Below are 26,243 nucleotides of genomic sequence, written 5' to 3'. Positions count from 1 at the left end.
TAAACAACAATTCTGAAATCAAAAACTCATGTTGAATACTCATTCTCACTAGAATTTTAGTCTTAGTCAGTTTTACAAACGTCAGATTTAGTTTTAGGCAGTTTCATTTTCTTTCTCAAAAATCCTTTTTGTTTTTATTTTATTTCGGATTTTTTTTCCATTTTACTTTTAGTAATTTCGGGGGTGGCAGGGTATTTTTTTTAATTTTTATTTTTTTAAATGTACAATGAACTTGGTGTGAAGGAACTGGGATGAAAATCAGCACCTCCCATTCTCAGGCCACGGTCCTCACTTGGAAAAGAGAGATCCTCCCCCGAGAAGACTTTCAGAACTTTACGGTCTTGTCACGTCCCGGGGTTGCCAGCAGGGGGCGGGCTTTCTGCCCGCCATTTACACACCTGTCACCCATTAGGGAGTAATTGCTCAGTCTTTATTTGGACGCTCTGGCAGTCTACTCACTGCCGGAGAATTCCACACCGTGCCAAAATTTCTCTCGCCCAATTCCTACTTGCATTTATTCATTGCCTCTTAGCCTTGTGGCTGTTATTACGTCCTCTTTGCGAGTGAAACTTATATTCATTGTTCTAATCAGATGATGTAGATTCTGTATCAATTTGTCATGGCGAAGATGGAGTTGAGAGGAAAGGTCATGCTCTAAATGAACCTGTCGATCCACATTCCCACACTAACCTATGACCATGAGCTGTGACCGAAAGAACCTTGAGCTTGATCTTGTTCAAGTGATTGGTATTGGTTTCCTCTTTAGTGTGTCCGGTCTCTTCCTTTGAGATAGTGTCTTGGCAATCAAGAGGATTCAGATGAGGTAGCATGGGCGTGTGGTTCGCAGGGTCCCCCGAGACGCCTCATTGGTGAAGTGTTCTGGGCATGTCCCACTGAGAGGAGGCCCCAGGGTAGACCCAGGTCACGCTAAAGACACTTATGGCTCTATTTTTGTAACTGGTGTACCGACTGGTATGTAACTCTCCTCAGAGGTGGTTTAAACCCAATGTTGGTAATTTAGCAGGCAAACATAGGCTGCGAGAGGGAGGGCTGCGCCACTGTGGGAGTGGTCACGGCTGATCACTTGTTTTTTTTTTAGTGTTTCTTTGTCCTCCATGGCGGTTAAAATCAGGGGATGTTATTAATATTTGTCAATTGTGAGCATGTGAGGATGTGTAAGACGTTTGTGATTAAGGACGATATAAATAAATTTGCCTGGACTTTACTTCAACCATGGTCAAGCAAAGCAATGACTTTCATTGAAAGCGGCGCTCTAATTGCACACAAGAGTCTCGACATAGTTGAAGCACATTTTTGAAGTGGCACTTGGAGATCACGATCATCGATCCAACCGGCTTCTGCGCCACGCCGCAGACGCACCGTTTACGAAAATAGAGCCCTATGACTCCAGACTGAGGGCTGAACAGAGAGGGAAGTCTTAGCATCCCTGCATAACCTGTTGCCACTGCGACACACCCCCTGATAAATGGAAGAAAGTGGATGGCTGGATGGATTTAATTTCATGGGCCAAATATTAGAAAGGAGGTTCTAAATGTAGTTTAGGCCGGCAGAGAAAACCACATTGGTCGACAAACCGTGATGATATAAAGTGCTTTCATCATGCCTTTTAGGAAAAAATATATATTGGAAAGCAACCTTTGTATCATGCTTAATTGTCAATGGGACTTAAATCATGGAAGAGTTCCCGTCAGTTGCATCACACCCAATTCCTACAAACAGCGACCATCTCACCCTCACTAAAGCACCAAAGGAGCTCCTCCCCTCCCGTATTGAATTACCTGGGAGGCATCTGTCACTCACCTGTTCCCACATTCCCTCCTCAGCGACTGCCCCGGAGAAGCAACAACTCTGTGTTTGTGTGGTGTTAAGGCAGCCACAGGAGCATTTGCTGGCTCGGGATTCAACAGCTTTGTTGAATTGTCTACCAATTTAGACAATTTATTCCTGCTGGGGTTTTGTGTCTGCTGATTGGCGGCAAGTTGATGCTTTTTGTCCCCCCCCCTCCATGTTGGTCACCTTGAGCATCCAGTACAGAAAACTAGGTAAGTTGAATTTGCTACTTTGCTCTTGTTTACAAAGTCTACTTTAAGATTCAATGATTATCTTTAAATTAAAAAAAAATGCAATCCATGAATTCTGCCTCCAGAGAAACATTGATCAGTGTCAATAAAACAAGGCCACCCGCAACATTAGGAACATCTCTCAGTGTACGCAACGCATATAATTTAGTTACACAAGACAATATCAATTATTGACGTTCTTTGTCGATGTAGTTTCCCTAAAATTGCATACACGTGTACCGAGCTGTTCCTTCAATCATATTCCATGTCAAATTTCACCATTTACGTTATGATCTCCCGGTTTTAATTTGACATTTTGACTGGTTGTGGCTGTCATGCATTATTACGTCTAATCAAACGCAAGCTTAAATGGTTATTGGTTAAGTACGGGTACATGCACAGCGGGAATCACTTTGCGTTCATAAATATGCTACACATTAACAACCAATTGATGAACACTGATTGCTAATGTGCTTAAATCCGGGCACAAAGCTACTCATACTTTTGTAGGTTAAAAAATATAATAATAATACAGGCATGCAAGTGGGACGCTGTTTCGATTTCATTCACATGTTGTCACATTGATCCAGTTATCATAATGAACCAGGAAAAGAAGCGCCGTTTGAGATAAAACAGCATTTAAAGACATAAAACCAGATAACATATCGTTGACAAAATGCTTACTCAGGTTGTGAGGGTGAAGTCCACGTTGCTCAATCTTGTTTTTTTTCCCACTTGCATTATATTAACATTACTGCGAATACTCCCCACCCACTCATGTAATGTTTCGACTATTGTGCTACCATGGTAACAACATCTCTTTTGTACAGTCAGACTTTAATTCACATCAGGTAATGTCAGATTTGCAGATTGGTAAATAGTATAACAGCCTGGACTATTTCACTATTCATGTACAGTATGAATGGCGGCCCGGTAGTCCAGTGGTTAGCACGTCGGCTTCACAGTGCAGAGGTACCGGGTTCCATTCCAGCTCCGGCCTCCCTGTGTGGAGTTTGCATGTTCTCCCCGGGCCTGCGTGGGTTTTCTCCGGGTACTCCGGTTTCCTCCCACATTCCAAAAATATGCATGGCAGGCTGATTGAACACTCTGAATTGTCCCTAGGTGTGAGTGTGAGCGTGGATGGTTGTTCGTCTCTGTGTGCCCTGCGATTGGCTGGCAACCGATTCAGGGTGTCCCCCGCCTACTGCCCGGAGACAGCTGGGATAGGCTCCAGCACCCCCCGCGACCCTAGTGAGGATCAAGCGGCTCGGAAGATGAATGAATGAATGAATGTACAGTATGAGGTAAAATGTTGCGGATTAGCAATGTGGTATTGTTGCTATGGTGCTTTATTTAATTAATGGGTGGCTGGGCGAGGTGCACCTTAAATTGGTCAAATCGCTGGGCGTTTTCCCACCTAGAAATCTTTGTTTCATGTCTATGTGGATCGAGTTCAAGTCCTTTTAAGAATGGAGACAAATTTGGGACTAAATCAAAAAAGTGCCTCTGTCGGTTGCAAACAAGTCACGCCCTTGATTCAAGGCAGCAGTTCATTTGACCAATTTTTTTTTTAAGCCGGATTTCAATCCTTGATGTTAATTTTTCCAGTTTTTCCCCCCCCCGAGTCATTTTTGGCTCTGGAAAAGGTGTAATTATCTTGGATTTGAATAATTATTCTGACGGAGGGCATCTACGATAGTATTCAATTCTATTTTCCCCAAAAATGTGACTTTAAGATTTGATTGAGTGTTTGAGCAGAACAGGCCACAGGAGTGATTCTTCAAACAGACACAGACTCAACAAGAAAGGACTCGTCTCAGTGACTATCTTTGAGGGTTTCGTGAACGAGCAGCTGTCTAACCTCATTCCATCAGAGAGGAATAGCAAAACATTCCGTGAACGGCAGAAGCTTTGGAAAATATCTTCATTCGGCAGGAAACTTGTAGCAAGTAGCAGTGCGACGATCCATTTTAATGCGGCTATCGCAGCCGCCGATACCAGATAATTACCGTACCTCTAAATAAACAGCTGGCTTTGTTAAACAAAGCGGTAGAGGGGAGTAGTGCAGTGGGGCCTCTTGACAAGACCTGACACCCAACCTGTCTTCCTCTGCCTTCACCTCCCCTCTGAAACCTGGCACCGTCCCAGAGGAAGGAACAAAAGAGCTAAGAGACGTTAGGAGATAAGGACACAAAGAGGAAGTATTGCGTTGGTCAAGCTTAAAATCCCTAGGCTACTTTTTTTCTTAAATCTTGTGATTTTCTGTTGACAAAGATTAACGTTGGAACCAAACACTGACAGATGTTAGTTTTAGTCCGTAAAAAAAAAAGGAAAACAAATGTCAACCTCCCCACAAGATAGTGATCATTATTGTACTGTGTGAGATACATTTTAAATAGACTCTAAATTTATTTAAGAAAAGGATTAAGATGATTCTGTTGAGTGCAGCCACCACTTGACAAAATGACAATGAGCGAATTCAACACGCCATATAAATTTTTTTTTTAAATCCGTCCCTCATTCAGCTCGGGTCCTCTACCAGAGGCCAGGAAGCTTGAGGGTTCTGCGCAGTATCCTTGCTGTTCCCAGCACATTTCTGGACTGAGATGTCCGATGTTGTTCCCGGGATCTGTTACAACCACTCATCTAGTTTGGGGGTCACTGCCCCGAGTGCTCCGAGCACCACAGGCACGACTGTCACCTTTACCTTCCAGGCTCTCTCCAGCTCCTCTCTGAGCCCGTGGTATTTCTCCAGTTTCTCGTGTTCCTTCTTTCTGATGTTTCCATCACTTGGGACCGCTACATCCACTACAACGGCTTTCCTCTGCCCTTTATCTATGATCACGATATATATCTCATGTCATCTGCTGCAAGAGGCTATCAGTACAATGTGCTGTGAGTGACCTCATCACATTTTGTTTTATCTGCTGCTAAACTCATGCAATAATATTTTCTCACCTCAGTCATACGGGAAGCCACCTTATAATATATCACGGGGAGGGGGTGGGGGGTGTTTGTGTTGCGCAGGGCCAGATGTTATCAATGCTACTCTTGGTCTTAAAAGATCAACAGTGAAATCCTTAAGTCAATATATTTTTGGATTTATCCTTTTATCTATAGTACATGTTGTTTTAAATAGTTGCATCACAGTTGATTTATTCTCTGCGCTAAGCACTTAAGTGCAAAGCGGAGTGTTATTGTTTTGTGTTTTAGTGGGGCGGGTTATGCAAAAACGACTTGACCGATTTCCATGACACTCCATCGCATGCGTCCGTCGAGAACCCATGAAGTAAAATAATAGTAATAAAGCCTCAGAATAAATAACGTCATGGTCTGTCTCTGCTGTTTGTATTCGTGACTTATAATTGTTATTGTTGACTTAAGTTGACAAGATGTTATGCTCCACCCGCAGTTAACTGTCTGTGATCAGGAAGCAAATCTCAGGCAATATAATCATAGAAGACCATTCATTGACATCTACTGCTCGCGCCGGTCATGGCGCGCCGTGATGTTTGCAGAAACTGCCGCTTGCTTAAGTGTGGTTGGAGGAACAAACTATGCTCCCCAACGATTTATAAAACCAGTTGAACCTTGGTGGAGACCCCACCAGGTGCTATTGTCGTTTGCTTGTTTTTCGGGAGCAAATTCGACTGAATTGATGACAGCAAAATCCAGATCATGCCAGGAATTGTGTGTGTACAGCAAAGGGATCAAACTTGTTTTAAGTGTGAGCCACCTCTATGGTCCGGTTGCTCCCGCTGTGGCCGGTTCTAACATTGAGACCGTATACACTAATTTTATAATCACTTGGGGCGTAACAAGGTGTAACCTTGGTTTTAACATTTAACATTTGCAAATGTTCATCTTTTTGGTCACATGCGGTGCGGTAAGGGATATAAATGTAAGCAAACCACCAGTGACCAACCATCCCGCCTCCTTATGGTTTGCGATGACATCTACGGCTCAGAGGGTGTGCTTCACCGTGTTTGTTTACAGAACAGACATGTGGCTAGCAGGGACGAGACAGAATGATCACAATATGAACTTTACGATAAAATAATTATCATGATATTGTAGCGATGTTGACGAAATTAAAAAAGCTCACGATATTGTATAAAAATTCACAAGATTGTAAAAAAAAAAAAACAGCTCATGATATTGACGAGGTGGGTGGAGAGAAGCACAATATTGTGTTTTTGAACACAATAAAAGCAATGCCAAAGAAAAAGGCGTGACCGCTCATTTTATTGTCACATGCTCCTGTTGTCTCAGTGGTGCAAAATATCATAGTCTGCAGTTCGCAATGCTGCGTTCGACTGAAAGTAGGTGAAAAGTCATATTTTTTTGACTGAGATGTGCCGCTTTTAATATCGCGACATGACAACATCGAGGGTCAATCATTACACACAGTGCAAGACAATTACAACTGTTGTCTCAATATGTGGGGCGGCCCGGTGGGCCGGTGATTCGCGCGTCAACCTCACAGTGCAGAGGTCCTGGGTTTGACGCCGGCTTCGGCAGTTTGCATTTTCTCCCCAGGCCTGCGTGGGTTTTCTCTGGGTAATCCGGTTTACTCCCACATTCCAAAAACATACATGGCAGGCTGGTTGAACATTCCAAATTGTCCCTCTGTGTCATGAGAGCACGCATGGTTGTTCGTCTTTGTGTGCCCTGCAATTGGCTGGCAACTGGTTCAGGGTGTCCCCCGCTTACTGCCCGAAGACAGCCGGGATAGGCTCCAGCATCCCAGCGACCCTTGATCGGAAAATGCATGGATTGATGTCTCAATATGCTTGTTGTGGTAATGTAATAGTTACCCCATCATATTAAACATTAGCCTATGCGTGAAGTTATTAATTTGCTGTCTAATTTTGAAAAATGATGACAAGCTTTCGGAGTTTAACACCTGATCTTTATAACATGAAGGTGTGTAACTTCATTCTGATCCAGATAGGGAATGTTCAGGCATGCCTGACTTATTCCCATTCTGACCGAGTTACCAAATCTTATCTTTAATGGCAGCGCCGCATTCGATCAATCAATAAATCATGCCACACTTCAACAGAATCGCTACGTTACATGTATGCAGCGAATTGCAGGCATTGTGCAGGAAAACAAACGGACAGTTTTGTTGTGTAACAGCTTGTTAGGGTCCAGAGAGAGAGCGGGGTTAGTCTGTGTGTGTGTGTGTGTGTGTGTGTGTGTGTGTGCGTGTGTGTTGGTATGCCTTATGTAACATCATGAGGGCATGCCTTGACAGACAATGTGAAAGCTCCGTGCTCAGAGGTGACTTCTCTCATTTCCTACGACTACTATTCCCTCCGATTTCAATGCAGCGCTTTTCTGCACACCGGCTCACCTCCTTAGAGGCTACGCTAATTGCCACGAATGAGCCTGACCGACTAATGAAACTGAATCAAATGATTCAACAAGGTTTGGTGAAAATATAACAGTAACTTGTAAAGAGAATGGATTTGATCAAGCAGTTCCTGTCTACCGTTGTTACAAATGGAGTCCCCAAACTGCTCACAAGACTGGCTCAGCAACTGGTTGAGCTCACTGGAAGAACAGACCGTTTAGTCGATTGTTTCCATTGATACGCTATATGGGCTGTGTTTAGAAACAAAGGATGGATTGAGAGACAGGAAAGGCAAGAAAAACATGGCAGGTTCGGGCAATAGCAAGATGAATTCCACACACTTATTATGGACGGAAAGGTCTCATTTGCCTTATTTCGTCAAGCTGTCTCCTTGTGTCAAAACAAGATCGCATTAGCGTTTGGTTTTCCCCTTGGATGACAGCTTAAAATTGTAAAACTACAGAATTGTGGCAAATTTTAAATCTGCCACTGGCTCTTTCCACATTTGCCTTTTTACAGGATTACACAAATACAAAACAAGAACTTTGCACAAGGATAGTCCATGGACTAAATGAAAACTTAGGATATTTAATTGAAGCTTGATTAAAAAATGCCAAGCAATCCACCATAGCAATCAGAATGGTGACACCAGCCTGTTCATCATCCTTCATGAACCAGGAAGTACACTGGTTGATGTTTACTGTAATACTACTTTGTAGCGGGACAAACATGGCACCCTATTCTCTCTCTTTCTTTCTTTCTTTTGCACTAGAAATAGCGTTGCAATGGAAAGTTTATGAGCAATCAGAAGGTGTGTTATACCTCAATTTGCTAAAAGACAAAAGAGACAAAAGAGACAAAATATCAGACGACCCGATTAATATACATACTGTTCCAGTAATATTGTAAGAGTCTAATGATCTTAACTACTTACAGATGGAAAGGCAGAATTTGTTTGTTGGTGTCTCTTTGATTGGATCTCTCTCAACCACCTTTGTTTGTTTGTTTTTTAAGTGGACAGATGTGCCACATTATTTGTAGATGTGGTTTAAAGTACTCAAAAAATGAAAATTTGAATTATTTGTAGTTAATTTATTGTAATTGATTTACCAATTATTTAATATGGATTATTGCCATGTACCAAATTATTATGTACAATTGATTTGCATTCGATTTTAATCAGGTTAAGATCATCTTTATTGGCCAAGTATATAAAAACACACAAGGAATTTGTCTCCGATAGTCTGAGCCACCTAAAAATGTTCAGTAACAAGCAACTCCAACAAAAACATGACATATAACACAGGGTCTCGAAGTAATGGCTGTCAGGGCCGCCTGCCCGCCTCAGCACCATGGGAGCCAAAGCCTTCAGTCGCGCTGCTCCAAAGCTCTGGAACAATCTACCTCTGGACCTCCAAAACTGTACACCTCTCTCCACTTTCAAGTCCCAACTAAAACACACTTGTTCAGGACTGCCTACAATACATAACTCTTCCATTTCCTCTGTTTTGCGATTTTATGTCCTGTTTTTATACAATATTTATTTTATTTATTTTTACATTGTATTGTCTGTACAGTGTCCTTGGGTGGCATGGAAGGCGCTTTTAAATGAAATGTATTATTATTATTATTATTATTAATGTGTCCGGTTGGTGCTTGTGCTACCGAACAATGACAGTTGTGCTCGTGATATATGTGGAGAGTCATCAAAAATGAGTTTTTAAAAAATCCTTTGATCAATTAGAACAGCACATTTAAAGGAGAAAAAACAATATGACATCCATTTTAGGGAAAAAGAAAACCAAATATGCAGAGATCGAGAACGGAGCAGGCCGCATCTGCCATACGGTGCCCATCCCTTCATCTCACCGGTGTACCTAATGTGGTGACCAGTCTTTCATGATCTTATGACGTCTCCTTCCTTCTCAGGTGGATGTCTTGAGCCATGAGTACTTTAGGATCTCCAACAAGGCCAGCCAAGTGAGTTCACGGCACATTCCATCCTCTCCCTCAGTATTTACCTTTCCCTACCGTAGCTCTTTATCTGTGACTGTCACAGCGGCCACAGATTCCCTAAAGCCGTATGTGGACGGTGGTGCAGGTCACGGACCTCGGGCACAGAGCGCCTCTGTTGAGAATTATTTGCTTTGCCTGGGTTTTTGGCTCCAGCTTCCCCGCGGGCCCCCTCCTCGGCCGCCTCCTCCTCCTCCTCCTCCTCTCTCACTCTTGCTCCCTGGCCGGTCCATATGGTCGAAATCTCAGGCTATAATCTCACGGACGCTTTGTATATATCACTCCTATTTTTGTGGGCTTGTGACTCATGAAGAAGTGAGAGAGCGAGGGCCTTTTAGTTGGTCGGAGTAGGAGACAAGATGAAGGGAATGCAGCGTAATCCCATCTCTTCTTGTCATTGCAGTGGAGTGGCTAGATCGGACAGCAAGATCAGCGCCAAAGCCCTCTTTGGTAAGTGCTGGTATATTTTACCTCACCAAGCACTTTCCGCTTCGGTGTGATGGAGTTGTTATGAATTCATCCATTATTAAACCAACCTGGGTCCCTTGAAGTGTTTGTGAGAATCCACACATGAATGACTGCAATGTTCATTTTGTATCAAATTGGATGTGTAGCAAGTTTTATTTGAATCTGATCCTGTTTACACGGTTGGTACAAATTTCAGTTTAATTGCGGAAATCCCATTCAACGCATACACTGCCATCGTCCAATCTTATTACCCCGAGCTGTCGTTTCTTGTGTGGGTAAAACGTTTGAGCCAATTGTGGCTGTGAAGGCTCTATAGTGCAGACATTCACGGGATTGTTCGCGATCTTGTTAGCACATGTTTCATTTCAAGAGCAATTTATGAATGGCCACGTTACCACGTTTGCCTTAACTTGTCCTAAACCTGGAATGAAACAGTCCTCTGCTTTTATCTTATCACTACCAAAACTAAATTGTTCACGCTTTCTTTTCTAGGCAGGATTGAATGAAAATTGGCGAATCCTATTTTTAGCATTTGTCTATGTGGAGTAAATTTCTGCCAATAATCCACACACACAGAGAAAATGTATTGAATGTTAAGCCGCACTTTGTCGTTGTATTCGCGACGATAGCGCTTCCCCAAAGACGTGTGCTGAGTGATACACTGGGATTGACTTGTTGGCTCGAGGCCTTTCCAGAGCGAGGGGGATTGCTGAGACATATTTTCAGGGTACAATACATACGGTAACAACCGATGTGAAAATTCTGTAGAACGGCAACTAAAGTCCTCTCGATCATTTTCTCAAGCAAACGATGAATCTGATTTTTAAAATTAAATAACATGTTAAAAAAAACCTCAATAACGGGACAATATTCAAAAATAACCTAAATTAATTAATATTCTGTTCATGGATTGGTCCATAACATATCAGAAATCAGAAATGTACTAATCCCAAGTATTATATTTGCAGATTTTCCAAATTCTTTGGCATTTTTTGTTGTTGTTTTTTGCCCCCTCCTCCTGCCCGTTTTGCACGGAAAGCACATATTGAATATTTCGCAGCGTTTTGGTAGAATTATTTGGGGTTCTTTTTTTTTTCTCAAATGCATTTCAGTGGATGTCACTTAAGCGCAGATTTTTGCTTTCCTCAAATAGCAGGGGTCCACTGTATCGAATAAATGTGTCTGCATAGTTTCGTATTCTGTGAGTGTGTGTTCTGTTTGACTTTAGTGGAGGGTGCGGGGTGTGCCTGTTTATAAAGTCTGCTTGGAACAGGGTGTCCTGCAGGTGAATAAAAGTCTCTTTGAAAAGGGGGGAAAAGACGAGGCACACTTTCTTTCCTCTGTTGCAGCCTCAGACTTTGGCTTGACTGCACACCGCAAATACAGTGTAATGTTGTGCTGAACATGATTCCGAAACAAACTGCTTCATTGAGTGGCTATTCTAAATTTAGTATGTTGTTATATGAGGGTAATACTGGTGTTCCCACGCCATCTGGCTTCGCACCTTGTCATCTGCCGGGGGCTCTATGACAGTCGTCCAAAAATCCACAGGACACACCTGCCTGTGGAGTTCCTTGTGAAGTGACTCACAGTATGTGTGGTGACTCGAGACCGTGTTGTTCTCCTTTCGCCTCAGTCTGTGTGGCAGATGGTCAGTACGATGTGTGTTGCATGAGAGCAGCTTGCCGTTCCTCACTAAGCAGGAGATGGGATGCCAGTGTGTATCATCAACAACAATAACAGCAGAACAGCAGTGGCTATCCACCTACCGCCCACTCCATGTTGAATACACACAAAGTGCACAGGTCCAGTCTCACTATGTTGTATGCAAAGCCTGACACCCATATGCAAATGATCCATTATCAGCACTTTCCGGGACAGAGCAGAAACGCACCGCATTGCATTAGAATTATATTATTTTAGATCTAAACATTCAGCCTTTTAACAGGGGTTTAAATAAGTGTATAAAACTCTTTACACTCACGGGTCACATCATTAGGTACACCTGACAGTTTGATCAGAAATTAAAAATCAGATGGATAGCTACTGGGTCAAGTATAGCTCCCTGAAAAAGAAGCACTGTGTGCCATTCTTGTTGGTTGATTTGTCATTTAGCGCATCACTACTTCCTTGTCGAGATGCTAGGCTTGACAGGCTGCCATTTTGATTTTGTGGTGAACTGTTGCGTTCATCTCATTGGAACTGAAAATAAAGTCGGATGATATTTTTCTCTGTATTTTTCCCCCCGAATTAATAGACGGACATACAAAGAAAGATAACCGTTTCATGGTTTGATTCCTTTTATTGTGCTTGTATGGCGTTAGCTTGAGTAGCTTAGCATCACTGTCAGGCGGTATACAGTATATCAGAATATGGTCAGTTTCACATTTTGTCATGAATCTGTACTATTTGACAGGACCCACGGTGGTCTGTTATTTTTATTATATATTTTTTCAATATATATAGGAATAAGATCTCTGTCTAATTTTGAATGAATTGAAGTCCTAGGCCTTCTGTGCTCCTGTATGTTTATGTTTGTATTGATGGTGGTACTTTTTACATTAATGAAAATTACAATTTTTTTGCATGTAAAACTTAATTTTGTTTAGGTTGTAATTGGTGTAAAAAGTTTGGCAATCATTGGTATCGTGAATGCTTCCTGGAAACAAATAGCCAAATGTTTGTGACCACAGCCCTACCCTCACATCCAAATGTTGCTAGGCAGTAAAAACAAAAAGCAGCTGTTACCAAATCATGTCTGAGTTGTTGGGCGGCTTTAGCTCTTCATGAGGACGCAAAATCAAATCCTAATCTCAGGGCATTTGTTTGTATGCATTTAATGACAAATTGATCTGGACACACTATCAGTTTGACAGTCTGCCCTCCTGCCACCACCACTCTTTATCTTTGGTCAATGGCACTGGCTTCTCAGCCCAACCGCCTGCTAAATGGCTCTCGCTGTGAGATGTTGCGGCCCTGTGAATTGGCTGCCATAAGTGCCGTTAATAAGACATGGCCGCCAGCTCAACTTTCAAACAGACACCTGATGCCCTTCTTTCACCTGCGTGGAGCCGAGCAATGAGAAATGAGCCGAGAGGGATTGGCACCGAGGCAAATGCTGGCGTCGTTTGCGCATGGTGGCATGGACACAAGCTATCACTTTTCAAAATAACACTTGAGTCACATAGATCCCTACAAGGTGCATGGGAATGAAAGGACACTTGACAGATTCAATGAAATGTTGTTCAAACTCAGTGCCTTTGTGTCACATTCAGCACACAGCACAATGTGTCCACTGCAGAGGGAACAAGAGCTTTTCACGTTGCGTGTGGCATCCAAAGTGTTTGCTCTGTTGGGCGTAGAGAGAAGACATCTGGCAGTGTGGGCCTGATAGCAACATGCTCACATTTAATAACCGTGTCATGGTTACCTGCAAGCCATTCAGCCGCTAAATAGGTCAGTGGCACACTTGTATGCCAGTTCAAACACAAAAATAGCATATCACATCATGAGTGTTGCAGATCTCCTCATTTAGCTGTGGCCATATGAAACTCGAGTCTTAAGTAACTGTACCATCGTATACAAAACTTTAGACACGAAGGTCTCTATAACAGTGATTGGCGCAAGTCCTGCACATTCAGCGGTGTAAATCTGCGCGAAGGCATTCGGACCAGGTGTTGTTCCTTCTCCTGAAGCGTCCAAGGCAGTGTATTTTAAAAAGTCCGTTTGCGCCATTGTGGGCGTGAGCACAGCCAACCTCATTCACTGCCAATCAAAGCGACTCTCTCTTTAAATGTAAAGCAGTAACACATTGGAAAGGATGCAATGATTGACCATAGCATTGTAACTGCTCTTGGCTAGTGTGGCAACAGACAACGTGAACGGCGCCTCACATTAAAGACAGAATGGGCTGGTGATAACAACTGGCATCTTAAATATGTCAGTGGATCTCATATAACGTCTGTATCCAAAACCCTGATTATTCATCTGCCCTCGGTGCATTTCGGCCAGTGGAATCATTTAAAAAGTCTATTAATGACAGTAACAATACTACTATTACTTCTACTAATAATAATAATGTGTTCAATGAATGAACGTCTACCATGATTCATATCCGCTCCTGTCCTATTTCTGGATGAAATGCATCTGACAACCATATACGTATCCGCAGAGGTCAGAATATGTCTGCCTGTGTCTCATTCACATTGAAAACTACACAATATACTAACCCCATCATTTATGTATTATGCAACGATAGAATACAAGACAAGAATCATAGCAAACATGATTTAAAAAATCTTCCTTGGGTAAGTTATCCTTTGCTTGAACCCAATAAAAACAGAAGCAAAATAAAGTAGGCCCTGAAAAAAACGTGCTCTAAGGTATTGTGTCATAAATATTTTCTTGCCTTGTCATGCGTTTTTAACTCACACTTCCTGTATATGTAACGTAGTTGCGGTGCTTGTAATATGTGCCATAATTGTCATCCATGACGTTTCCAACTGGGACACCACAAGAAGACTCGGAAGTTGGCACTTTACAAGCTAGCCTCAATAGCAGCTAATGACAGAGATGAGGAATTTTGCATGGTGTTGTGATGTTGGATAGCGATCATCTGTGATCTTTGAGCCTAAGGTTTGGTGCTTTTATGGCACATTTTAGAGGACATAATCGTTGATTGACAACATTATATAAAGTGAGATAGAACACTTCAAGTTGCACCGTCTCTTTGATAGCACGATTAATATTTAACTTTTTAGATATGTGATTCGCCACTCCTTTGGGAGTCAAACTGTATGGAAAAATTCAAAACATTTTTTTTTTCAAAAGTATTTGTTGGTTTATTTGCTGCAAAATCTAGTTAAGTAATCTTACAAGCTGAGATTAATTTGGCTGTTTTGGCTGCCATTACTTCCCTGTAGCATATGGAAAAAAAAAACGAACTAGCATAAACAGTTTATGTGTTCTTCCTTATTGCCCTGGCAGTGTGCAAGTCAGTTCACTCATGTGTCTTTCATTCGGTCTATTCACTCCTGCTGTGACTCGTGCAACATGTGGGATCCAGGCATGTGTTATGACAGTCACTACCTCGATTCTGAAACTGAGACATAATTCGAAATGTTTTCATCTTCTTTTTCAGAGCAAAGGAAAAAATATTCCAACTCCAATTATATTATGCAGGAGACGTCACAGTATCATGTTGAGGTAAGGCTGCCTTGTTTGTAGATGTTGAACTTAAGTTTTGACGTCGTTTGTATTTCGACAGTCGCGATTTAGAAATGAGACTCGGGAAATATAAGTTAGCATCGATCATAATTGTCGCGGCTGAGTAAGGAAAGCAACGTTTGTTTTACGTGTTAAGTTCAAGTTTGAGAGAATGATTATTCTTCATTATCCTTTTGTTTCGTTTATTCATTAATTTTTTTCATGATGCTATGATTACATTTTCATTATTATTACGCATTATTAATGTACCGGTACATTAATGTGGAATGTAATGTGGAGTGTAATTTGAAAGTGGACTTTCGGAGGCGTCACAATGTGAATATCACATTGTTGCGCTACGTCTTGGTTCGATGTTGTTGCCTTTGATTTCTTTATTTTGAAAAAAAAAGTGAAAAAGTTCTGCTGATTTAATTAAAAAAAAAGACAAAAGTGAAACAATTAAAATGCGAACCAAGGCGTTTCGTAATCGCACCCGTCATGTTCTTAACCCTTTCCGGGACATCAGTCACTACAGTGGACAGTTTATCTATCAGGTTATCGGGTTACAGGTTATCATTATTTGTGCATTGTTAGGGGAAGCCAATTTAAAGTGACGATGAGTGTTATGACAACGCGGAAGAAAATAGCAAGGAAATCAGTGACCTCCTATAAGATGGGAAACTGTTCAAATGACAATTAAATAAAATGCCTTGTGTATAGCAGGAGCTAACTCAAACATTTTATCAGACGAATACAGTCACAATTTTCATCTTATTTTTATATATAAATTATATTATATTTCGTATTTTGTTTTTTTTTCATGTCATGTGAATAGTGTATTTTTAAATGATAGGAAAAATATATCAACGTTTCATGTGGGGTTTTTTTTGACACAACAGATAGTAACATGTCTATTTAGTTTCTTTGCTTTAGTTTTGGTTTGTGTACTGACCTCAAACTGCCCAATTATCAATGATTGCCAGCTAAATTATTACAATAACGTACTGAGTGGACCACTAATTTAGTTTTTTTTTTCTTTCAACCTAAATGTCTTTGGTGTTTCACTGTGTTCTTTTGTGACAATTTTTTTCTTGTTACCAAACCAAGCATTTTCTTGTTACCAAACTCCTCATTACAGTTACTTAAACAATAATTGAATGAAATGTTATTTGTGGCTTCGTTATATAGTTTCAGTCATAACGGCCCTCCAAGGGGAACGGTAATTATGATGTGGCTCACAATAAAATGAGTTTGACACCCCTGGTTTAGACCAGGAACCATATTTGATAACTTAAACAGAACCAAGCCAATCAACAGAAAAGCTGGCTTGAATTTCACCATTTTTAACCCTTTCAGGGCCAGCGGTTATACAGTGGACAGCTTAGCATGTTATCAGGTTGCAGGGTGCAGGAATGAGTTAAACAATTCATTGCCTCCGTCTGAACATGTTCAACAAAAAGTATTTGACTGTGTACGCAATGGATGGCAAACTATTCATTATTTTGAAATTGGACTTTCATCTCCTTTTAGAAAAGCACTCTCTGTGTTTATTTGGTACTTTACAACTGGAAAAAGTCCAACAACATTTCTGTGGTTCAAGAATGTATTTTCCAAGTACCGTACTCTATTTCAATGATTGCGCATTAAAACAAACAGACCAAATAAATTCCATTACGCAGTACAGACGATGATAGTGGCGTAGTACTCTAGTTAGTAGTGAGTTAGCTCTAGTTCGAACTAACTCCATGTTGCAGTGTTATTTTGATCGTGGAAAAAAATTCCTTCAGCATTCTTAGACTTTTCGGTACTTTAAATTCTGCGATGCCTGTGTCTTTTGCCTCGGTCACCTTCTGTCTCGAACTCTGTTAGCATCTGTCCACCTTCATCATGGACAAGACTGAGTCCATCGCCACTGTGGACGACGCCATCAAAAAACTTGCCCTTCTCGACTCAAAAGACAAGATTTGGACTCAGGAAATGCTCCTGCAAGTCACTGATAAGGCAGTCAGGCTGCTGGACTGTGACACCCAGGTACTGTACCGCTCCCCCTGCAGATTTGTTGTACGGTTTCATAAAGTGCACTTAAGAATATCATGAACATGTCCACACTAACATGTGATGTCCACTTATGAGAAACCTGCTATTCTCTCTCTGCAGGAGGAGCTGGAGAACTTCCCCCTACCCACAGTCCATTTGTCTCAGGCCGTGCTAAATCAGACGCGTTACCCGTCCGTGCTGCTGCTCGTGTGTCAGGACAATGAGCAGCACCGGCCGGACATCCACTTCTTCCACTGCGACGAGGTGGAGGTGGGTGTTGCCGCGCGTGACTCACTTTGCATCCTTTATTGTCTGTACACACAACTGGTCCACTTACGGTAAGGCTTCGTGTCATTCATAAATCCAAGGGACCGGCGCCGCAGTTTGAGGTCACATTTCACGAGGCTGTTGGCGGCTTTGCACTTTTGTGCAAGGACTCAAATTATCTGTTGACGGCTCGGCATTGTGTACACCTGCACAGTGGTCGTTCGCATCAGATTTACTCATTAATGAGTGTGACGGTGTAAATATTGTCTTGCTCAAGACAAAGATTCTTATCGTATTTCTTAAAAATGAAACTTTAAACTTCTGTACATATCGGTTCATCTCATAACATTTGACTGACTGTCTGTCTGTCCCTCACACAGGCTGAATTGGTTCATGCAGATATAGACAGTGCCCTCGGAGATAACAAATATGGAAAGAAATCGAGGCTTCAGACACTCAAGTAAGATATGCACGCTCACACATCCACAGACCTGCAATGTTTGAGGTGCTAACGTTGTTGTCCTCTTGGAGAATTAACCAGGAGAAAATGAAGCACCGAAGAGAGACCATCCTTCCCCAGTCGCCCCCCAAGGCCACCCCTGTTCCAAAAGGACGTGTTGCTGCCCCAATCCCGCAAGGTGAGAATTAACATGAATGAATCTGTAAAATTTGAATGATAAAGAAAATTCAGCTTCAAGCCCCCTGTGGCTGGTCCTTGTGGGGCTTGTCCACGCTGTGACAACGAGACACTGTAACGTGTACATCAGCACAAAGTCCCTGTCCACATTCTTGCTGCCAAGTCGAACTGAGTTGTTGTTTTTTTCTAACCTAGCTTTTTTCGCCTTGTTTCCATTATGTGAGTCATTGCTGACAACGAGGCACTCTAAAGCTCTGATCCACATGCTCTATATGAATTGCATGCTGTCTTTCATCTCCATCCATCCAGCCACTATCTGAACCTCACAGAGATGTACAATGTATTTTGAAACATCTTTTTTTTTAAAGGCAGCAGTATTACATGACACCTATTGTTTTGAACGATCTGATTGAAAGTTAAGGGTTGTAACTTGTAATGGATTGAAATTTTGATATCATTGTATACTGTATTACTTATTATTTATGCAGTTAAAAAAATGTCTTACATGACGACTGCAAGTTGTTTATTTTGATGTTAGACAAACCCATATAAAAAGAGGAAGACTTAATTTTATTGAACAAAATAATGTCATTTTAAAGATCATTTGTGATTTTGTGTCATGCCTGACTTTGTGTTTTTTGGGTGTAGACAGGCGATCGTCTGGACACAGTGACCCAGAGTCACATGAAAAGTTTGCCCATCGCATTGAGATGGATGTGGTGAGTGTTTTGATTCATACTGTTTTTTTTTTTTTACAATAGTGTAGAGCTGCAATGCATCATATGAAAGAAATGTGGTACTGTACTCCACTAGTGCAGTGCAGTTGTCCCTAACATTTTATCTCGTGTCATTGTGGGACACCCTCATCCATCTTGTTATTTTTATAGCTCAACTGTGCCCTGGACGATATTGAGATATTTGTGGCGCGGGTGCAAAAGGCAGCCGAGGCCTTTTCCCAACTCAACCAGCGCAACAAGAGTAAGAAGAATAAGAAGAAAAGACCAGCAGGTCTGTCTCCCTTTCTTCTTTTGTGGTGGCAACCATGAAGTGGCAATATATTGAATATTGCTCACATTGCCATGTTTGTATCTCTTTGTGTTCTCCAGTGACATGCGTGGTGGTAAACACCAAAATTCCAATATGGCTTTCGCAAACAAGTCATTTGATAAATACTCAGTTTTTATTTCAGTGGTATTATTGTTACTTTTTAAAATTATTAATACTAACTTATAATGATTTCATTTGTTTGGCTCCGTAATATTTCAACAGTCTCGAAAATAGCGTTGCAGTATGTTAAGGTGAAAAGTAATAATAATGCCGTAATGTGTTGAGTGAAGTTTCATCCAAGCTATTCTCATTTCTGCATGTTTGGTCATTGGTGATGTGATTTGAACATATCAAGATATATATTCCTTTTGCAAAGTTAGATGCGCACTGGCGATGACTACACAGACAACTAAGGTGCTACTGACTTTGTTGCTTTACTGTCATTTATTTTCTATTCTGGCAGTCTGACTGTTTCTCAAATCTGGAACTCTGTGAATTTTAGGCATAAAATATTTCTCTGCATAGACAATAATGTAACTTTGATTGCATTATAAAAGGGAGTGGATCATAACAACCTCCTCATAATTACACGAAACATTGGGTTCCAGGCTAAGAAACACATTATATACGCTTAAAACTGCTGCGTCAAAAGGAAGCCATTCAAAAGCGCTCGGTCCAAAAGGGAGACAGGGTGTTTTTTCTTCTTTTTTGCACCCCAACCGAGCCGTTCTGCTGCCACCAATGTTACTTTAAATTTACTTCATCTTCACTCTGCAAACAAAATTGAAACTAACTTCAGCTCTTCATCCCACCAAAATCCAACCTTAAACCCAATCTGCTCTGTCAAAATAATTAACCCAACCATGTGTAAAAGTAACCAAATATGCCCAAAATCCAGAGTTACCCAGTGAATGGATTAAGAAAACAACCCAGCATTTTTAGCAGGTGGAAAATTCTTTCTTGAACTTGAGTGGCAAAGGTCAACAATGGTAAATTATACGATAGCTATTTATTTACATTGCTATAGCTCATAGTTTTAGCAGAGATGCAAACACTCTTTCAGGTTCCTGCGGTGCCCTTTAACATGTAACTTCGAACCTGGCAACTTGTGTGTGTGTGTGTGTGTGTGTGTGTGTGCGCGCTGATTGTGGTCTCGTGTGCTTGTTCGCAGAGGGCATGCTGACCCTACGAGCCAAGCCCCCCTCTGAGGAAGAGTTCATTGATAGCCTGCAGAAACTAAAGCTTGCCTTCAACCTTTTGGTGAAATATCTCAGATCCATTAACCTCCCTTTTGCTTTTTTTGTTGCCTCCTGGCCTCCTAACTGCCTCTGTCATTGCACTCTCTGCAGGCCAATCTGAAGAAGCACATCCAAAAGCCAAGCGCGTCAGAGTTGGTTCATTTCCTCTTTGGCCCTTTGGAGTTGGTAAGAGCAACAAACGGAGTGGATGTTGGATACTACAATACAATTTGTCCGCTGATGCAGTGATAAAACAACATTGTCATCAAACTGTAGATTTGCACACAGGTGTACTCAAAGATACCTACTGTCACATTAGCTTCTCGAGCTATAGCAAATATGCTGGAAAAAAAGCATGACTGACTTTGTGTCAATACAGTGGACTTACACACCCCATTTGCTTGGTTAGTGACACAAAAAGCAGTACTGTAGTTTCAACTTTTGTGCTCTCAAGTCAACGCATCGTCAGCCTTTTTTTCAGTTTCAGATCGACTGCAAAAAATCTGTCTCTCTCTTGAAACCAACTTTTAATAAAACGTGTCACACCCACAGTAAATAACAGCTACAGTGGACCCTCAGAACAGGCAAGCAGTTAAAACAACTCAGATTTTTAACATTCATCCATTATCAAAAGTTGAAGTCTACCACAGCTGATTTTGGGTGAGAGAAGTAAACTTTGACCTGGGTGCCAGTCAATTATGGCACATATAGACATTCAGCCGTTCACGCTCATATTTACAATGTACTCTCGGTGGCAGGCTATATTTAGACCTGGCCCGAGAGTTACTGATGTGCTCGCTCGACGATAACGAGTGCTATGTTGGTGACCCCTGCGCAACGCTATGACTCAGTTATGAGCCGATAAGAATGACAGAACTTAAAATAAGAAAGCAGTCAAGTACATTCCTTTTGTACTTAAATGACTGGTATTATTACACCCATGAAGTGTGTAATACTGTACTACTAAAATCTCAACAACACTCGGCATGGAAGGTTACTATGTATTCTTAATAACAACAAAAATAATGGACCCATCTTCATGCATCACAATGTAAATAATTTGACATGAACTCTGTAATTTAACACCATATCTTCATCTTCACAATTTTATCAAACAAAACATCAATCATGATTTTTATCACAACCCATTGATTTTAGCATAATGTATCATTATTTCCCCAAATAGTTTATATGTAATCAAATGTATTTGTACGATCATCAAGATTCATAGTCTAAAAATTTAACAAGAACCCATACAAGTGGAACCGAACAAAAAAACTACAAATCCCAGTGATCAAACCCGGAACCAAAGCCCCGGTACTATTCGCCGTAACGCCAAATCATCATTCAAAACTTTTCCGGTGTAGCCATACAAACATGAAATGGCCACACTCCAACAAAAGAGAACAACTGAGCACAAACACCAATGCAAGACTTAACTTTATAACTTTTGCTCACGTTGTTTAAACTGCCGATTTCGAACAGCAAGTAATTGCGATGGCCATGTAATTGCGATGGCCATGTAGCAAACATTAAGCACCACGGACACAAAGCAAAGCAGGCAAACAAAGCAAGCAAGCATGATTGAATCTGAAAAATAATGCTACAGATCTGACAAACAAAAGCGAAAATAAACGTAGCTTACCATAGCGGTTATGCTGGAGACGTAGTGAGTGCTTTTCCGAATGAACCAAAGTACGTTGCCTTTTTTTCGTTTTTTTTTTTTATGTCACCTGTCAGTGGCAGCCCCGCCCCTCTTAAGCCTCCAGGTAAATGCAACACCAAGGTTAAAAATCTTGGTTTTGTTGTCACTTTCGGTTTACTCCACCTGGAGTCATCTCATCGCATGATTTGTTTGGCACAGTTTGTCACTTGACTGTAGTAAAAAGCGTACATACTGTACAATTATAAAAGACACAAAAAAATTAATAACGGCAAAAGGGCCCAATGTTTCCAATTACCTGTCTGTGTGTGCAGGTGCTGCAGAGTTGTGGCAGTCCTGAGCTGGTCCGTTCTATTGTCTCCCCCCACCTCTCCAAAGACGCTGTGGACTTCCTGCGGGGGCACCTCACCCCGAAAGAGACCAGCATATTTGATCTTCTTGGAGAGGCTTGGACCAAACCCAGGTTTGTCGGCAATACTCAAGGTGGGCATTTTTCAAGAATCATATCAAAAAACGGTGGTATCACATCTCTATTGTGTCATGTTTAGAGCGGAGTGGCCGAGGGATCAGTGTGGTCCTCCTTATTATCCCAAATTCCGGAATGGCTGGGAGCCTCCAGCGGAGTTCTTCAGGACGGCCCCATGGGAAACAGAGGGTCACGGTGGGCCTCTGGGTTCCCCCATTTCTTTTGGTTCCCCCATTAGCCCCGATTACAGGAAACACTCAGCTGATGATGTAAGACTTACTGTATAACTGAATAGAAATCCAAGACTCAACAAGTCCAAAACAATTTGCCTGTTTCTTCACAGTTCTATGGAACCCTTTCCTCCAACTCATCCAATGGGTAAGAAAGGACTTATTTCACACGTGGGAACTTTTAAATCAGCCAAGGTAAAAAGTAAGACATATATCTCAAAAGGTCCTACAACGGGATGCCCCCCGCACGCAAATATGCCAAAATCCGCTACCACTTTGTAGCGCGGAATGCCAACGAGCTGTCAGTGCTGACGGATGAAATTCTTGAGGTAAAAACATTTGCATATTAGTATAGAATAGAGCCAGCCAACCCTAAACAACGTGGCACACCGGGTGGGATGTTATAAAATACCCCTCTGATTAGCATTCACTAAAGAACCATGAACCAGAATGATTGAACTCAAATGAGGAGTCTGTGCAGCATATGACGTCTGGTGTGTCTCAGGTGATCGAGGACGACAAGCAGTGGTGGAAACTGAGGAATCGTAGCGGCCAAGCCGGTTACGTCCCTTACAACATCCTGGATGTTGTCAAGATAGATGACCCTGATGCTTTTTACAGCCAGGTAAGCTGCAGCACTCCATTTACCTGCGCTGGATTCAGCATCTGTTTTCAGCTTCTCCATTTGCTCACTTTTGGCCCCAATAATTAGGTACAGCTTCCAAATTTAAGACAAGAACAAGGGTTTTGCATTCATCAATTCATAATGCACAGTTTTGATTGACATTGTCACAACAATATATACTGTATGGTCATTAGAATATCAGGTTGTGGGGAATATTTCGTTCCATTAATTCAAGCAATGAACAGTGAGGAGTAGGTTCAATTCGCAAAGTGAAATAGTTCATGATTTTATCTATTTTTAATGTTAGTGATTATACTGTAGCTAACAAGGAGCTCAAATTCACCATCGTAGGAAATTCGACGATTACATAAAAAATTGTTTGTTTGTTTTTTTTTTCTCTTTCTCCTTTCTTCTTTCTACATACATTCTTGCTGCTGGAGGCTGTAAATTTCCCCAGTGTGGGACGAATAAAGGATATCTTATCTTATCTTAAAAAACAAAACAAAATTAAAAAACATCAAAATGATTTCTAATGGAGAAATTAGGTAGGAACTGGACTTTTGAAAAGTGTTTTTTGTTTATTAATAGTTTTCATTTTAAATGTATTTTATTTTAAAATTGTGGCAAGGAAGGGGCAGAACAGGGGCCTCCAAGTGGTAAACTCATCTGACACACTTTTGAGAAGTTTGGATTTCTCCTCTTAGTGGACTTTTTCTCATACCTGCCTGCAGTTTTCTGCAGGTTGCTTGAACCTGCAGTGAACCTAACAAAGCTTGCTTGTTAGGTTCACTGAAGATGAAATTGTCCATACATGTAAATGTGAGTGGGGATTGTTGTCTATCTATGTATTTACATTGAATTCTGTCAGTGTGTACCCCACTCAAATGATTCAAAAGTACAGCATACAGAAATTTGAATCCGAATCCTTGATCGGAATATGTAGTTGAAATAAAAATGCTTGTGCTTGTGTCTGTGCGCAGCAAGGCTATGGTGCGTCCTCTCCAGGCTCCCAAAGCCTAGGAGACAGTTTCAGCAAAGGTCGACACAAAGACAAAAGTAAGCAAACCTCACTTTGGTGCGCATGTGGGTGTGTGTAGATTACACTTACCTTGATTTGTGTTGCCGGTGTGTCTCAGAGATGGATGAAGTCAACAATGAGCTACTGATGATGATGACTGCTAACAAAAGCCAGCCGCCCGCAAGAAAGTTCCGTGTTGAGCGACCGGCTGCCACCCAAGTGCCACTCATGTACAACTCCAACCCGGAGCAAGTCAAGTCATGGCTTACTGCCAAGGGCTTCTCCAAGGCGTCAGTAACACACACACAGCTCTTACTTCATTAACTCTTATATTAAATATCTTAAATGTTTCTGTAGATGACAGGATGCAAATGACATTTTTTTATCCTCAAACAGGACGGTAGATTGTTTGGGCATCCTGACTGGAGCGCAGTTGTTTTCTCTCAACAAACAAGAGCTGAAGGCCGTGTGTGGAGACGAAGGCGCTCGCGTGTCATCGCAGATTACTGTGCAGAAGACACAAATAGAGGTTAGTCGGGAGAAACATAAAACATGCAGACTCACATAGGTCAAAATATAAGGTACTCCTTTCACCAGAGCTGGTTAAGTTCAAATGTTGCCATCTCTGTAGAGTAACTTGGTCGTAAACTGGTTAGCACATGCGCCTCACAGTGCGGAGGTACTGGGTTCGATTCCAACTCCAGCCTTCCTGTGTGGCGTTTGCATGTTCTCCCCGTGCCTGTGTGGTTTTTCTGTGGGTACTCTAGTTCCCTCCCACATTCCAAAAACATGCACCGTACCTTAATTCAACACTCTAAATTGTCCCTTGGTGTGATTGTGAGCGCGAGTGGCTGTTCGTATGTTTGGCCAGCGATTGGCTGGCAACCAGGTCAGGTTGCCAGCACCCACTGATCGAAGACAGCTGGGATAGGCTCCAGCACCACCAGCGACCCTCATGAGGATGAGCGAATTAGAAAATGAATGGATGGATTATGTTGTCTTTTTTGGGGGGGGGGGGGGGGGGGGCGGTGGGTGATTCTGGCTAATTTTTTTTTTTTTCTCTGTTACAATTTTCAGTAGGATTTAAAACAGCCACGGAGTTATGTTTTCATAGTGTCTTCATACCCGAATTCATTGTTGCGGTTGCATCCCTTTTTCTGTCAGAAATCGTATGGAGACAGCGAGCTTCAGGAGGTCATGAAGCGCAGACAGGAGCGAATCGACTCGGGGAGCACAGACTGAAGCGGCGCGCCTCCACCCCTCCTAATTTCCCAATTCATGCTGACCTGCAGGACCGTGAAAAGACCCGATTCATGCATTGTACACAATTTTACTGTATATTTATTTTCTTCCTTTTTATATGTGCGCAAACTAATTTGCATTTCTGATGTCTCAAGCTTTGTGTGGCTCAGCAAATATGAAGAGAGGACGTATAATTTCTTGTGCGAGTGACACGTACACAGTACACGCTTGTCAAGTCAATGTGGCGCATGCTGATGCTTAACGGCAGTGTCGAGGTTTCATCACTTCAGTCAAAACAAAAATTTGTTGCGTAATTTGTGCCTGTAAACGTATGTTCATATTCTACATTTCGCTCACCATAATTCTGCATGAGTCTGTAAATTATGGTCAAATGTTCTAATTTTTTGGGGGTGTTGCTTTTCTGCACAGGTGTTATTTTCATCTATTCTGCTTCAATAAGTAAATGAAGATCGACACACAATCAAAAGGACTGTAAATAGGATGGAAAACAAGTGCATGAGAAGCCGATTAAAAGTTAATAAATTGTTTGATGTATAGCGGTCTTTTGGTACGTAATTTGGTTTTGGATAAAACAGGATAGACATTGTGAAAAAAATTACGCGTGTGGTCTCTTGAGCACAATAATT

At 41.6% G+C, this 26,243-nt stretch overlaps 1 protein-coding gene across 2 annotated transcripts; it reads left to right on the top strand.

The window, feature by feature from the left end:
- Positions 1 to 1,915: 1,915 nt before the first annotated feature.
- Positions 1,916 to 26,151, top strand: eps8l2 (EPS8 like 2). 2 transcript variants are annotated; one of them, XM_052061889.1, is made up of 21 exons: positions 1,916 to 2,063; positions 9,370 to 9,420; positions 9,857 to 9,903; positions 15,062 to 15,126; positions 16,996 to 17,157; positions 17,284 to 17,433; positions 17,811 to 17,890; positions 17,962 to 18,068; positions 18,716 to 18,792; positions 18,955 to 19,075; positions 20,286 to 20,374; positions 20,464 to 20,538; positions 22,330 to 22,478; positions 22,564 to 22,750; positions 22,825 to 22,859; positions 22,935 to 23,040; positions 23,217 to 23,336; positions 24,317 to 24,392; positions 24,473 to 24,644; positions 24,751 to 24,883; positions 25,519 to 26,151. In XM_052061889.1, exons 2-21 carry the CDS (start codon positions 9,386 to 9,388, stop codon positions 25,594 to 25,596), a joined length of 2,064 nt encoding a protein of 687 aa, XP_051917849.1. In that variant the 5' UTR covers positions 1,916 to 2,063; positions 9,370 to 9,385; the 3' UTR covers positions 25,597 to 26,151. The 2 variants fall into 2 exon arrangements, with proteins under 2 accessions (XP_051917849.1, XP_051917848.1); XM_052061888.1 differs by lacking the exons at positions 1,916 to 2,063; positions 9,370 to 9,420 and having other exon boundaries at positions 9,485 to 9,903.
- Positions 26,152 to 26,243: the final 92 nt, after the last annotated feature.

The sequence above is a fragment of the Hippocampus zosterae genome, chromosome 3, assembly GCF_025434085.1.
Source record: "Hippocampus zosterae strain Florida chromosome 3, ASM2543408v3, whole genome shotgun sequence".
Lineage (NCBI taxonomy): Eukaryota > Metazoa > Chordata > Actinopteri > Syngnathiformes > Syngnathidae > Hippocampus > Hippocampus zosterae.
The sequence above is the reverse complement of the archived record's forward strand: the minus strand, read 5'-3'. Positions and strand labels throughout refer to the sequence as shown.